The 14,336-nt window shown below is 36.1% G+C and overlaps 1 protein-coding gene across 6 annotated transcripts in view; it reads left to right on the top strand.

Annotated features, from left to right (window-relative positions):
• Positions 1-13,994, top strand: part of MYOM2 (myomesin 2) — an 83,904-nt gene extending 69,910 nt beyond the window's left edge. For all 6 annotated transcript variants that reach the window (XM_080587328.1, XM_080587329.1, XM_080587327.1 and 3 more), the window contains 8 exons: positions 1,008-1,095; positions 2,615-2,653; positions 3,329-3,434; positions 5,964-6,127; positions 6,459-6,495; positions 6,613-6,635; positions 7,483-7,538; positions 11,505-13,994. In XM_080587328.1, coding sequence (XP_080443454.1) covers positions 1,008-1,095; positions 2,615-2,653; positions 3,329-3,434; positions 5,964-6,127; positions 6,459-6,495; positions 6,613-6,635; positions 7,483-7,538; positions 11,505-11,816 — 825 coding nt within the window. In that variant the 3' untranslated portion in view covers positions 11,817-13,994. The remainder of the gene's footprint in view (positions 1-1,007; positions 1,096-2,614; positions 2,654-3,328; positions 3,435-5,963; positions 6,128-6,458; positions 6,496-6,612; positions 6,636-7,482; positions 7,539-11,504) is intronic.
• Positions 13,995-14,336: the final 342 nt, after the last annotated feature.

Below are 14,336 nucleotides of genomic sequence, written 5' to 3'. Positions count from 1 at the left end.
TTTATGCAAAAAAAATAACCTAACTTGTGTATGAAGCTTTACCTTAAAAAGTTGCTTTCTTTCTCAAGTGCCAAAACCTCCCCTGGATCGAGTCTTTCTGCTTTCAGAATAATGTGCATTCCATTTAATTATTTTATTTAATCATTGTCTTCATATTCTTATTATTTACTCCCTTCGTTTCACTTGCAATAGGATACTGAATTTCCAGTCACTTCATTTTTTTGAGTAGACTTTTCTGTGGGAGGGTAGTTTCAGCTTAATTGAATTGCTGTCATTACTTATCATTTAAATATATGACTCTTTTTCCATTATTTAGTTGTTTGTGGGCTTGTATAAATCTAAGATTAAATTAAACAACCTCTAACCTGAATGTAAGTATTTAGATATTTCCCTTCGTGTTTTTAAATAAAATAAAATAAGATCATCCAAACAGAAACTACTGCCTTTAAAGCAGTATCACTGTGTTAGATTTTAGAAAGTAAGCCCTCCAAGGGTAATCAATACATTATTTACTTAGTATACATATAATTTGACTACAGCTGCTACTTGAATGAAAGCCACTTAGTTGATACTTGGACAGTTAAAGGATATATATCAATTGTCATGCTCTACACAGTGACTCCAAAAAGTAATAGTTTTAGTTGAAGAAAAAATGCATTTCTAAAATTTGTGTGGGTTGAAGTTACCCTCTATTATATCTTACTAACCTACTTATAATTTCTATTGACCAGAATCGATCCTATTTGTCTCTATGGAACAAGAGAAAAGAGAGACAGGAAAAAAAAAAAAGCTTCTCAAGACAATTGAACTGAAATCAGATTATGTTTTAGGTTTAGGGACTAACTATAGCTGCATAAAAAAGCATGCACAAGCCACTTATAGTTTAGTAAGATTATTTATCCAGAACACAGTACAATGTGTATTGTTTAACTTGTGAATGCGTGCAGTGGTTAAGCAAATATATTCTCATTAAGTTGTTCAGTAAACATCCTGTGCTTTCCTTGTAGTTGTCTCGCAAAGATGAAGGTGTTTATAAGGCAACACTATCAGATGATAGAGGTCATGATGTATCTACTCTTGAACTATCAGGAAAAGGTAACATTCCATTTACTGCACTGAAATAATGTACATTCTCTGAAGAGGTGTTCAAGATCTATCTTTGCAAATGGCAAGTCAGCATGCATATTTGGGGTCCTTTTTCAGTTCTTTTCTTATGTTATAGGGGCCTGGTCTGCAGATGACCAGTTTAGTATGGGTGACATTGGGCTTTGTAATGTTACTCTTAAATACCTTCACAGGCAAGAAGTAAGTTTTAATTAGACACTCCCCTTTTATGTTTTTTTTTTTTTTTTTTTTTTTAAAGAGCTCTTTCCCTCTGTCAGATTTGGTAAGTTTTAGCGTCTACAAAAAAACTAACAGTACCAGGACCTTCAAAGCACCAAATATGTTGAGGTGGGTGTCTCGGTGACTGTAATTTTGATTATAAAATGGTAAAGCTGTAATTTTGAAAGTGTGAAAGAAGAGACCCAGTTGTAAATGTAGGGAAATAAAAATCATACACAACTGAATTTGCAACTCATCAGAGTAGGATTTTCAAGTAACAATTATCCTGATCACTGGAATGAACAGAAAATACTGTAGTTCTCCATCTTTTGATCGAGGTCCCCTCCTACTTCTGGAATGTATACTTCAGTTACAGAAAAACTAGCCTGTGCTGGAAATGTAGACAGTGAAATGCCTGTTTTGAGAAAACATGATGTCTAACTTGTGGAACCAGGAGGCTTTGAAAATGTTAACCAGCAAAATCACAGGAACTACAGTATTAAACCAGTCAGTGCATCCCCTAAATGGTTGATTTGACCCTGATAAACAGAGATGTTTAGTAAGAACTGGGCTCTTGAAACTGCATATTCTATGAGGCAAGTTAGTTTGAGCTCAACGTTCATTGGAATTCAAATGAAAATAAATGCAAACAAAGATAAGAGGATCTAATTGAAAATGCACTGATGATAGGCATCTACACAAGGTTTTATGTGTTACCAGATATTCTCTCCCTTTTTCATCCTACACAGTGACACTGAATAGGATACTTGTGCTACAGAAAGTGCCCTAGTCTTCTGCCCTTTTGTCTGAGGTTCTCCCCTTCCACAAACCCAACAGCTCTGTCATCTTTCAAAAGCTTGATATGATACCTGTTTTCTTCCTGCTGTCGAGAAGTTTACATTTGCCAAATGCCATCCTACAGGGAGCAGGTGAAAACTGTTTTCTCCAAAAATGCAGTAATTTTTATTTCTCTTAACTCTTCTTTGTATGTGAACTATCAAGTTTTAATGACCTTCTATTGTTTCTGGCACGAAGGATACAAAGAGAAAAAATTTGACAGCACATCTGACTCCGCATACAGCAGAGATATTCATTAACACAGCACAGAATTCATATAATGTACGCAGTCTCCAATTTGTCCTGCATACCTGTTGCAATTTTAATGGTTTTCTTTGCCTAAGGATGTGAAGATTTCCCATATCATTTTAATTAAACTAAACATAACAAAGCTATATTCTGATTGAATTTTGATTGTATGCTTTCTTTTTATTTTTATTTTTTTTCTCCTCAGTGTATGATGATATAATTCTGGCATTGAGCAGAGTCAGTGGTAAGTAAAGTCTCTCTTGGATTTTCATGTCTTTTTTTTTTTTATATTAAAGTCATCTGAGCCTGAGGCAGACAATTTTTATTGTAAGTGGGAAATATATGGGAGTCATGATGCTTATATCTTTATGGGCACGTTATTAAGGTTCTGAACAGGCATTCAACCTTGCTAATTGACACTATTAAAAGGGAACAAAGAATTGTTCCACCTGGCTTATTTGGTTTAGATACTGTGACGATGATATAGCAGTCATTTTCTTCATACTTCCCATTGGTAAGCAAGCCTTATGATACAGAGAGAACTAGATTCTGATCCTATTGACAGTAAGAAACTGGGAGTCATTCCAGTGAAAGAACATAGGTTGTACAGGAATAAAATTTTTATGCAAATAAAATCATGATACTATTATTTCATGGCAATTACGTAAGTAGCTTATTACTTCACAAAGCAGTCATAATGTTTGTATATGACAATAAAACCATAAACTCATGCTAAAATTTTAGCTGATGTAAATCAGCAGATCTTTGAGAAGCATGAATCACTGTCTTTTTGTGGTACTCAAGAACAGTGGATCAGATCTTGAATTTCCTTTTGTCCTGGTATTGCAAACTGTCCATTTGACTGTTTTCTGTTTATTCCATTATCCTGTTTGATTTGCATATATTCTATTTTATGTAGGTAAGACAGCTTCTCCACTGAAGATACTCTGCACTGAAGAAGGAATAAGGCTTCAGTGTTTCTTGAAGTACTACAATGAAGAAATGAAAGTCAGCTGGTCTCACAGGTAGGTGAGAATATTTTTTCAAGTTCATGTGTACATTCAAATTTATCTGAGAAAATTATAGTCTTTAAGATTTACTATATACTATGCTGTGGCATTCATTTAGGAAGTGGAGCACTTTAGTGAATTTTTTTCCAGCATCTTATGTTCCCTTTTCACATAGTACATATGGTAAATGAAATATTAATAGACAGTTCTGTAATGTCCAGAAAAGAAGAATCAGCAGTATTTCAAACTCTTATTCAACACCAGACTGTTTGTCTTCCACTATATCTAGTTAGTTCAAAGATAGTAAAATACTGGAGCATAGTTTTCTGCTCAGGGTTGCCCTTTTCTATAAATAGATGAAATTTCTCTTCCAGGAGTAGGTGAACACCAAACATCTACTCTCACCAGCCTGTACCAAGAAAGCAAATCCTGAATGAAACAACACCTCCCCCCCCAAAAAAATAACAAACAACACAACAATTTTCAATATATAGTCTTATATAACCCCAAATATTTTAATTCTATTCATTTTCTTTGAAAATATATTCAATGACACAGGGAGGAGGGGCAAGAAGTACCGAATATTTTGAGAATAGCCCTCAGAGCTGAGAATATGACTAGAAATGAGCTGGGAAATTCCAGATACTTTTCCAATCTCTTCTGTTACATTAATGTTAGCCTTTGGAGGTACTCTTTATATATCTGTGTATTTACAGTTAAATGTATGTTCAAATACTTTGCTATGTTAGGCCTTCATTTTGTGAAACTGCAGGTAGGGCTTTGAACGATTTTAAAACTCTTCAGGTTTTTTCAACTTTCACATTCCTTGATGACCTCCAAAGATGACACACAGTGAAGTGTTCTGACCAGGACAGGAAGAGGCTGGTTTGGCTGCACATTGTCTTAGTTAATTAGGAATGTAAGAAAAGTGTCAGTGATCATCAGGTTCAGGGAGCTCAAGCAGGCTTCCACAAGGGTACTCAGCTGTACTCATAATTCAAGCTTTGTATTCAGCAGGTTCTGCTCCTTCTTTCAGTAAATGTGATATTTGTATGAAGGAAAGGTGAAGAAAAATATCTTTTTGCCTTTGCCTTCTACTGTATCTGCTTGAATTTTAAAGGGGATGTTCCATTCCACCATCCACTTCCTAGCAATGTAAAACTAGAGAATGTTCCATGGCAAATAGGGAAACAATCAGCACAGATATTTGTATTTGCTGTCTCCCTCCCCCCCCCACATACTAATATTCCAGATTTTATGGTAAACCTTACATGTTGATCATCCTGAAGATCATTAAACACAGATTTTGAACAAATAACATTTCAATTATTTCATTAAATACTATGATTAGAAGCTAGAGTTGTTATTAAAAGCTAAAACAAAAACAAAGACTGAAACCAACCAACCAACCAGCATCCTCCAGACTCACCAAACCTTCTTGCTTTTTCAAATGGAATTGTCAAGAATTACTCCCGGAGAAAAGAAAGGCTAGATAATTCCTTTTATTTTTTTAACTATTGTCTGCATATCCCAAAACATAGCATGCAAATTTCCAGCTAACTTTGAATTATACTGCTTTGAATTAACTTTGAATTAACTATACTGCTTTGCAGGAAACATAAGTCATAAAGCCAGTATGCATTATCCACTCATGGCATGGTGGGGAATGTAGTATTTTGTAATAAATAGCAGTTTCCATCCAAGTATCTACCCTGGTACATTGAACTCAATGTAGTTCTCTTACAGAAAGGGAAATAGTAAAAATTCCTTTTCCTCGTCAAACAAGCTATGAAGCCACATCAGCCCTGTCTATGCAAATAAATTAACTCATTAAAGAGAAGCAAATGCTTACTTTAATCTCAAGCATATATATATATGAGCATATATAGATATAGATATAGATATATATGAAAATAAATATCCAGCTAAAGATGCTTGGGAGGAAGATAGTAGAGAAAAATTTCTTTAGTTTATGAGGGAAAGAAGAAACTTCTTTGCAAACCATTGAAAATAGCTTGGTTTGCATGCTCTCCCTAGATAGCTTCTTCTATTTCCATTTTTCCATTATTCAGAACAGATTATGGACCAGAAGAACCACTAATCTGAATCAACAGAGCATTTCTTATATTCTTAATTTAGGAAGTGATGATAAGTCAATTGAATGCTACTGTGTTTTTTTTTTTTTTTTTAAGACATGTTTATTAATTATCTGCAATTAGAACATTTGCTTCTTGTCTTGTTCTTAACAACAAATGAACAAACAAAGGTATATTTTGACTTGATGTGAGGATAATAAATTATATGCAAGTCTTCCACGGATTTCTTAATTAGTTTTTGAAGTTAATGGAAGGCAAAGATCTTTTGTTCCTGTTCTATTTCATACCCATGCTAGAAAGAAAAGAATCTCCTGTGAAATTGCTCTCATTAGTTGCATTTTATTTGTAATTTAGAAACAGTGTGTTATCCTTTGTAATTTTTTATAGATGGTCTCTTACAGAGAATATCCATGAAAATAATGTTCAAACCCATTTCTATTCATTCAAGGGAATCTAAGATTTCTTCTGGTGAAAAGATGAAGATTGGAGGTGGAGAGAATTTTGCCTGGCTGCAGATAACTGAACCCACTGAAAAGGATAAAGGGAACTACACCTTTGAAATCTTCGGTGACAAGGAATCCTTCAAACGAACACTTGATCTGTCCGGGCAAGGTATATTTATAAGACCATAATTTTTGGATTAAATCCACTTCATGGATTAGATAGAATTAATCAGGAGTAAACAGAGCAATGTAGTAAAAATGGAAAACCTTTGGTCAAAACCAGATGCAATTTAGTTGCATAACTGGTATGATCTTTTTAGTCTCTTATCTGTTTTTACCACTAGCACTGTTGGGTTCCAGAGGTTTGGTTTTCCATTTTGGTACTGTGTAACAATGTTTTTAAAACAGCTTTAGTATGGGTATGTGTTTAAATGCTTATACTGAGCCCCATATGCAAGTGATGTTCACGTACAATAATTCTGTCAACTGCTTTGTTACAGCTTTTGATGATGCCTATGCAGAATTCCAGAGACTCAAGTAAGTGCTACAATTTTTGCATTTTAATGCTATAGCAACAATCTTAATTTACAGAAAAAATATTTATTAATAATGCTATTAATAACATTATGTATGTCTCTTCCTCAACAATTTTAGGGCAGCTGCTTTTGCTGAGAAGAGTAAGTTTATTTTACATTTTATCAAAGATGATCAAAGATGTTCTACAATCTAGTCTAGTATTCTCTTTAAGGCATCTATCATTATATGTTGGAATAGCTTTCAGAGTTCTGAAGTTGCAGAAATCTCCTGTTACTGAGGAATAGTGCAATAATAGTAACCATTTGTGGGTTTGCACTTGATGTGCATTTTACGCATTTTGTAATGCTCCTCTGTCTGTTTTTGTCTGCAGAGTTTTGGTGAGGTGTGAGCTTCTGGGTGTCACACAAGGAGGTGTTGGCTCTGAAACCAAATAATTGTATTGGGATCTACCCACTGAGCAAAAAATAACATGCTAATGTCTGTGGAGTACAATGGATGCTAAGAGAGAGATAGTGGGGAAGCTTGTTACTGTTAGGGACTGCATGAATTCTGGTACATTGATATTAAGTTCCCTGATAATGAAAAGATGTTTCTACCCACAAACAAAGTGGCAAAATAGATTTTTCTCTAATCTTACATACCACCAAGTTGCTAAAATCATCTTCTTTGCTTTGGTGCTCAAAGCTCCAGCTGTCAAACTTGGAAGCAGCTTCAGGGATGTCAAGTGTATCAGTTTAGAACTCCATAGCACAACCTCTGCTAAAAGTCTGAGAAGATTATAAAATACATAAATAGGAAATAACACAAAATATTGCAAAAATTGTATTATTTTACATTTCATTAACCAAGCGTTACAGATGTTTGTTTTTAAGATAAGCCCAACTACAGCTGTGATTGATATGTCACTAAGTTATAAAATCATGAAGAAATAAGTAATTTTGAGTTCTAAACGTCACATAATCCACATATTTTTTCTTTAACTCCTAGATCGTGGTAAAGTCATTGGTGGCTTGCCTGATGTTGTTACTATAATGGACGGGAAGGTAAGGACTGTTTTTGTCAATTTGTTGACTGGTGAGATATTTGCTTTAATGGTGGAAAGGGGAGGAATACAGATGATTTTGCAGAAGCTGAGAGAAAAAGGAGGAGAATTTAAACCACCTAATGGTGGTTATTTAATTGAGGCACATGCAAGTCATAAGTGAGAATGTGTACCATAAGCTGTCTACATAGTCAGGGGAGGCAGAGTCTAGTTCAGTTCTCAGGTAGGCAAGGTCAGCCTCCTGGTGCTTTTGTGATGATTATGTAGAGACTCTGAGTTAACTGCATACTCCAGTCTGGGCTGGATTTCAGCTCTGTGTGCTGATCAGAACAGTTCAAGGGCCCACTCCTTCCCTGTAGTAGAAACTGAAGGAGGAGGAGACAGCCACTCTCTGAGACCCAGTGTAAAACAAAGAAAACCTAGGTCCCATTCTCCAGCAGGCCAGTCATAGAGCCTTATGTGTGGTAAGAGCAAAGCAGGGTAAAGAACCTACCTGGTCCAATGGATTAAACTCTTTCCTCTACATAAATTTTGGCAGATAGCCCCACTTCAATGTATAATTACATGAGATTGAAGGCCAGTGAACACGTGTTTTTTTGACATCAGTAATAACTAAACACCCAGATACAAAGTCAAAATGGGTAAATATTCCCAAAGTCCCCTCCTAGGTCAGCTTTTCTGGTGGAGATGAAATTTCACATCTGGAGGTGTCCCTCACTGGGGTTTTTGTCATGGTGGAGTGGGATCTCATGCAACCTGAGCCCAAATTCTCTAGACAGCAAGATGAGAAAAGACTATTAGTCTGAGCTGCTATCAGTACTTACAAGTACAAGAAAGCTCTGGGGTTTAGTCTCTCCATCCTTGGGGGTGAATTCTAGGCTTCAGACACCCAAGTCTTCAGTCCAGAAAAATCCATTTCATCCTTTCCACACTGCTTTCTCCTGAAACGAGCCTGTTTCTACTGTGTGTTCTGTCCTTCCCTATGGGGACAAACTAGGTCTCCTCAGCCTAGACAGAAAAATCTCTGAAAGAGAATGGGGGGAAAGGACAAAAATCTGCATCATTGTGCATGGTGCAGAGGAGGTAATGACTATCCAGCACTTCTCACAGCACAAGAACTAGGGTGTGCCTAATTTAATGGTCACTACAATTGAAAGGAAGTAGTTTTTCAAGTGTTTCATAGTTAATTTGTTCCTTAGTACCTTAGGTCAAAATAGATTTGGGTCCAAAGAAAGAAAACAGGCAATGTCATGAAGAGAAGTCTAGCAGGGACTATTAAACACATTTGTCTCAATACAGCTCATGCTTATAACTAGTTTATAACCCACCAAATTGTGGAAAGTAGGAAGGGAGCAGTATTCATTCTCATTTTTGTATGCTTTCTCAAGTAGTTTCTTTTGACTTCTAAAAGAGCTAGATGGACTTTTATTCTGACTGTAGCAGATTAGCTTGTGAGCCAATGTGACTCATACCATCTGCTGGCTATTGAGAACATATTGATCAGGGTGTTTACGTCTCTTGTGTGATGTGCATCTTCAGAGACTACAGCTGTGTTGTTCTATGTGGAAATTGTCCTTATTGCCAGAGAAAGTGGTTGGAGGATCAAGTGAGCCTTGCACTGGATACTGAAAGCTACCCAACTTTGGACAAAACTGACATGATCTCCTTCTTGGCCTATTCCTTCCTTTGTCTCTATTGAGTATTCACATGAGGTGCCTTCTTACTGTAGTAGACAAAAGCACTTCACAGTAAGAGAGCTAATCTCTTAGGAGGTTAGGTATAAACCACTTGATGACCAACATCTTAAAACAATCTGCTAGGAAAGAGCCTGGCAACGTCATCCCACCCCAACTGCATGTACATACTAGCTGCAGTTTCCTCATACAAAATCATGCCCTAAAAAGCATGACCTCAAATCAGGGAAATGCCACATAGCAAGTTTCCAGAAGTAGAAGGGTTCAAAGGAGGCCTAACCATGTGAGGATTAAATAACTGAATGTGTGAAGGGAAAACCTCTGATTCCTGAAATCAAGCAAAACAAAATGGACCCGAAGGAAGTGAAATTTTAAAATCATCTCTACATTAAATATGAACAGCTACCATGCAAGATTCATGTAAGTACAAGAGAGAAGTAGCTACACACATGCGTGCATGTACACACACACACACACACACAGAATAGAGAATTTTCCCCATACAATGGAATGGTCTATCTGTGCAAATGTATGAACACAAGACAAAGCTTTACTAGTGCTTCTTAAGAGGGTATAAATGATTTTAGGTCACATCTATAATTTAGTAAATTAGAGCAGGCCCAAATGATTTAAAATGACTGGAAAATATCTGTTCTCTGGCAAGCTTTTAATATTAACATATTAAGACTTGATTAATGAATTAATTATTAATTGCTCTTAAATGAGATCACTTTTGAAGGCAATAGTTGTGAAATGCTGCCTGAGTTACAGAAAGGACAGTAAGATTTAAACTTGCTGTTTGCCATCAGATTTAGTTGATTTCCCAACATTTTATTTTCATCTTTGCATCATTACTCCTTTAAATATTTTATAGTAAAGCCAGTTCCCATAGTCATTAGTTAACTGTAGATCCTACATGAAGGCATTCCTTTAAGGGTACTCGCACACTTAGGTTGTCACCAGGTTGCACCCAGAGCATGTAAATCTTCCTTCAATGGTCCTCTCTGATTTTGGAGGCATGTAGTATGTAGAACTGCTTCTACTTGGGAATGTACGGTACTTTTGATTACTTAAAATTTCTGCCTGTTTTTTTTTTTCCTCTTCTTTTTTTTTCTTCCCCCCCCCCCCCGAGTTATGTATCGTATCTTTTCAGAATTCAAGAAAAATAATGCACAGAAACATGCACATGTGTGCACAGATGGGCTTTCTCTCCTCCCTCTAGATTAGAATTCTGTGGAACCTGAAGGGTAATGTTGAAGGGAGGGAATATAAAGAAGCATTCTGATACATTTTTTTGCATTTATTTTTTAACGCATATGGGAAATTATGCTGATTTAAATGATATAGGCTAGAATTCTGGGCAGAATGATATTCAAGCAAAAGTGAACAAAGTAGGTAGTTATCAATGCACCTTCTCAAATGATTCTTAAACCTATTCTATCATCATTTTACCTAAATACATAAAATTTACCTACATATACATACAGTGATAAAAATAGGTTTAGCGGTAACTCCATATAAATTTGGAAGAACGACCATCAGAATTTTGTGGGCTTCTTCAGTCTTTTTTCAGTCCTTGGAAAATACATGAACTTCCAGGATGGCCTACTAGGTCTTTTCAGCTATTCTATTAATACACTGTACATGCATGCAACACTTTTACAACCTTTATGAATTATTTAGTCTTCATAAAATATTTCCATTTTACGAGTCAGCAGCATTTGGAATCAATGACCAATGATTCATGTTATGTACTATTTTTTAAGTGATGTTTTTTATCATCTCAAGCAATAACCTCAGGAGGCCTAGGTCAGAAAAGATTTGCTCAGTTCTCCTTGGTGCGTACAAGGAATCTTCAAGGATGTTTTTAAACCTATCATTGCCTGAACATCATGTCAAACTAATGGGTTGCCAGGAGTTTCCTGCAGGCAGGACTGCATTGACAGTCCAACTTACCATCTTCAGGATCTGTTGCCCTGGGGCTATTACTGCTTCACAGTCACTGGTAAGATGGTAGAAAGAGTGAAAGGAAGTAAAAAAAAAAAAAAAAAAAAAAAAAAAGCAACAAACAAACTAGGAACTCTACTTTTCAGTCCTCAGAAACATGATATCTGTTTTACTTTAATTAACTAGGAATAAGAAATGCCTGAAAGCAATACTGAGAATACTGTTAAACAAATCTGCCAAATCCTTAAAAATATTTCTCTTCTTTTTTTTTTCTCTTTTTCTCTCTCTCTCTCTTTTTTTTCTTTTTTTTTTTTCCCCTCCATCAGACTCTGAATCTGACCTGTACTGTGTTTGGAAACCCTGACCCAGAAGTGGTTTGGTTCAAGAATGACAAGGCCCTTGAACTTAATGAGCACTATGTGGTTTCACTGGAACAAGGAAAATATGCCAGTTTAACAATCAAGGGAGTGACCTCAGAAGACTCAGGCAAATTTAGCATTCATGTCAAGAACAAATATGGTGGGGAAACAGTGGATGTCACTGTAAGTGTGTACAGACATGGTGAAAAAATGCCTGAAGTTAAACCTGGCCAGCTTGCAAAACCTAGACCAATACCACCATCAGAAATTAGTTCTTAGAACCTGAGAGCAAGACAAAATCCAATAAATAACACGCGTAACTACATTTGACAACCAAAATAGCATACATGAGCTGTAGCTGAGGTATTCCCCCACATAACTAATTGGTACTCTCCAACGGCAAACTGAGCTTTTAGGAGTTTTGCTTTAGGGAAGTAGTTGTGCTACAGAGCTGTGCAATGTGCAATGATCTTATTATAAATCCATGTAATAGGGTGGGACTTGCAAGTAACAAAAAGTCAATTTCCTGCCAGAAGTTTCCATGTGCAATGATAGATTGCATAAACCCACAGTAAAACTCCATTTCCATTCCCCCACTCCCCACTCCTCTGAAAAGTAAACAAACCAAACAATCTGCCCCCTGCCCCAAAAAAAAAAACAACAAAAAAACAACAACCAATCCAGCACGCTCTTGAGAACATTGACAACAAATGTCCCATCAATAAATGTAGTGAACTGCAGTTAGACACATGTTCAGAAATGATTCCTGCTTTGCTACACACACAGTCCCCTTGGCTTTGAAGTCTCTGATTGCATAAATTTAGTGGATAGTCCCTATTTAGTAATGAAATTGTTATTTTATAGTGTGAATTTATCTTTAGTGGAGTTTAATAGAGTTTTACAGATGTTCACTGTTTACGCCTTGAAGCATAGGTTACATGGTTGTATTTTGTTTTTCTTGCATTGTGCTAATAAAACTTTAAAAGTCACCTTTGCTACTCACTGCTCCAAATCACACCTAACTAGTTTTGTTTACTCTTTCATTGTTTAATTATTGCTTATTGCACAATTTCACAGCTGGTAGCGTGCAGACAATCGACTTTCAATAAAGAATGCAAATTATGGTTAATCACAGTCACTGGGTGGCACTTACAATATTAATTTCACTCTTTACAATACAGGTCAAGATGCAAGATCAAATTGGTACCAAAAGACATGTATACAACTCAGTCACTTAGGATAATTATGTCTTTGATTCTCCTCTATACAAAATGAACAAAACTCTTCCATTGGTGGAGTAATGTTCTGCCAGGCAAAGCTTTAACTATACACGCTTCATGAAATCTTCAAGTAGAATGGGCTTCAGTGAGATTACTCACATATCTTTCATACATAGCAGATGACTACAGCACTGTTTTTTGTTTTTAGAACATGTTCTCTATTAAGTACAAGTGTGTTTATCTGCTTAGATGTACCTTTGTAATTTGCTAAACAGCTTCCAGCAAATTCCCCAGTGGCACTGGAGAGCCTGGATGAAAGTGTTTGGTGCAAATGTTAGGTCTGTAAATTTTGTTTGGGGTCATGCCTGAATGCCAGAGCTTAGGTATGAAAATATGGAAATAATTCTCCTGGGTTTGTTTGTTTTATTTTTGTTTGTTTACTCCAGCAGACAAGCTGAAAAAAAAACACAATTCCAGAGTAAATTTAACCTCAGGGATTTTTTTTTTTCTTTTTTTTTCCCCCCACTTTTTTCTCATCTGAGTGACATAGAAATTCCATTTTTTGTCTGGCAAATAAATACTTCACTTGATTCAAACATATATTATTGTTGAGGCAGATTGAACAGCAGAGGAAATGAGAAGCTAATTTTCAGACTGTCAGAGCTAGTAGGTTGGAGCACTCATATGGGAGACAGGAGAGCAATATTTAGTCATTCCCCTTCCAACTCTTCTCAGTCCATGGGGATCTGAACTTCTCTCTCTGACCATCAAGGGTAGTGCATGAATCCCCATTCTTCCCTGTATTTGGAAGTGCTGCTTCTCCCACTTATTCATCCTTTGTCACTTTGTATAACTAAGGTAAACAGGAATTACATTAAACATTGATATATGCTTATTTTGGGTGGAAAAAAACAACTGTGCTTATGGAACCAACATGACCAGTTGTACAATCATGGTTTGGGTTGGAAGGGACCTTAAAGATCATTTAATTCCCACTCCCCTACCATGGGCAGGGACACCTCCCACTACATGAGTCATTTATTCAGACAAGTGTCTGGCAGGGTTAAACACTCAAAAACATGGCATTACTGAAAGGTATTTTAATTAAGAGATTTTAGAACACGAAGCAAAGTGATGAATTATCTTCCAAATATCTATCAAAACAAGAAAATATTTTTTGTATGAACCTGCTATCATAAGAACTTCAGCAAATCTTTCAATAAAATATTTCAAATTCTTTTTCTTTTCCATCCTAATTTAGTAGTTAAGGCCTTTAAGGTTTTCAAAATCTTTCTATTGCAGGCTCACAAAGCATCAGAGCCAGTCTCTGTAGCATACAAAGTGAGTATCAGCAAGAATTTAATATTATTCTTATCTCCTTCTACAGTACACAGGTTAATTTTAGCTGAGACTATCAAATTATTGCATGTTATGGCAGATTTTCAGAGGTATCCTTGGACACAGGAGACAAGGTTAGCCTCATCTCAGTTATACCTTTAGATGGCCTTCTTAGTTAAGCAAGCCTCACTTATTTCCCTTCAGGCAAAAAGAAATAATTTATTATGACACTTAATCCTCT

The sequence above is a fragment of the Anser brachyrhynchus genome, assembly GCF_964034855.1.
Source record: "Anser brachyrhynchus genome assembly, chromosome: 3".
Classification (NCBI taxonomy): domain Eukaryota; kingdom Metazoa; phylum Chordata; class Aves; order Anseriformes; family Anatidae; genus Anser; species Anser brachyrhynchus.
The sequence above is the reverse complement of the archived record's forward strand: the minus strand, read 5'-3'. Positions and strand labels throughout refer to the sequence as shown.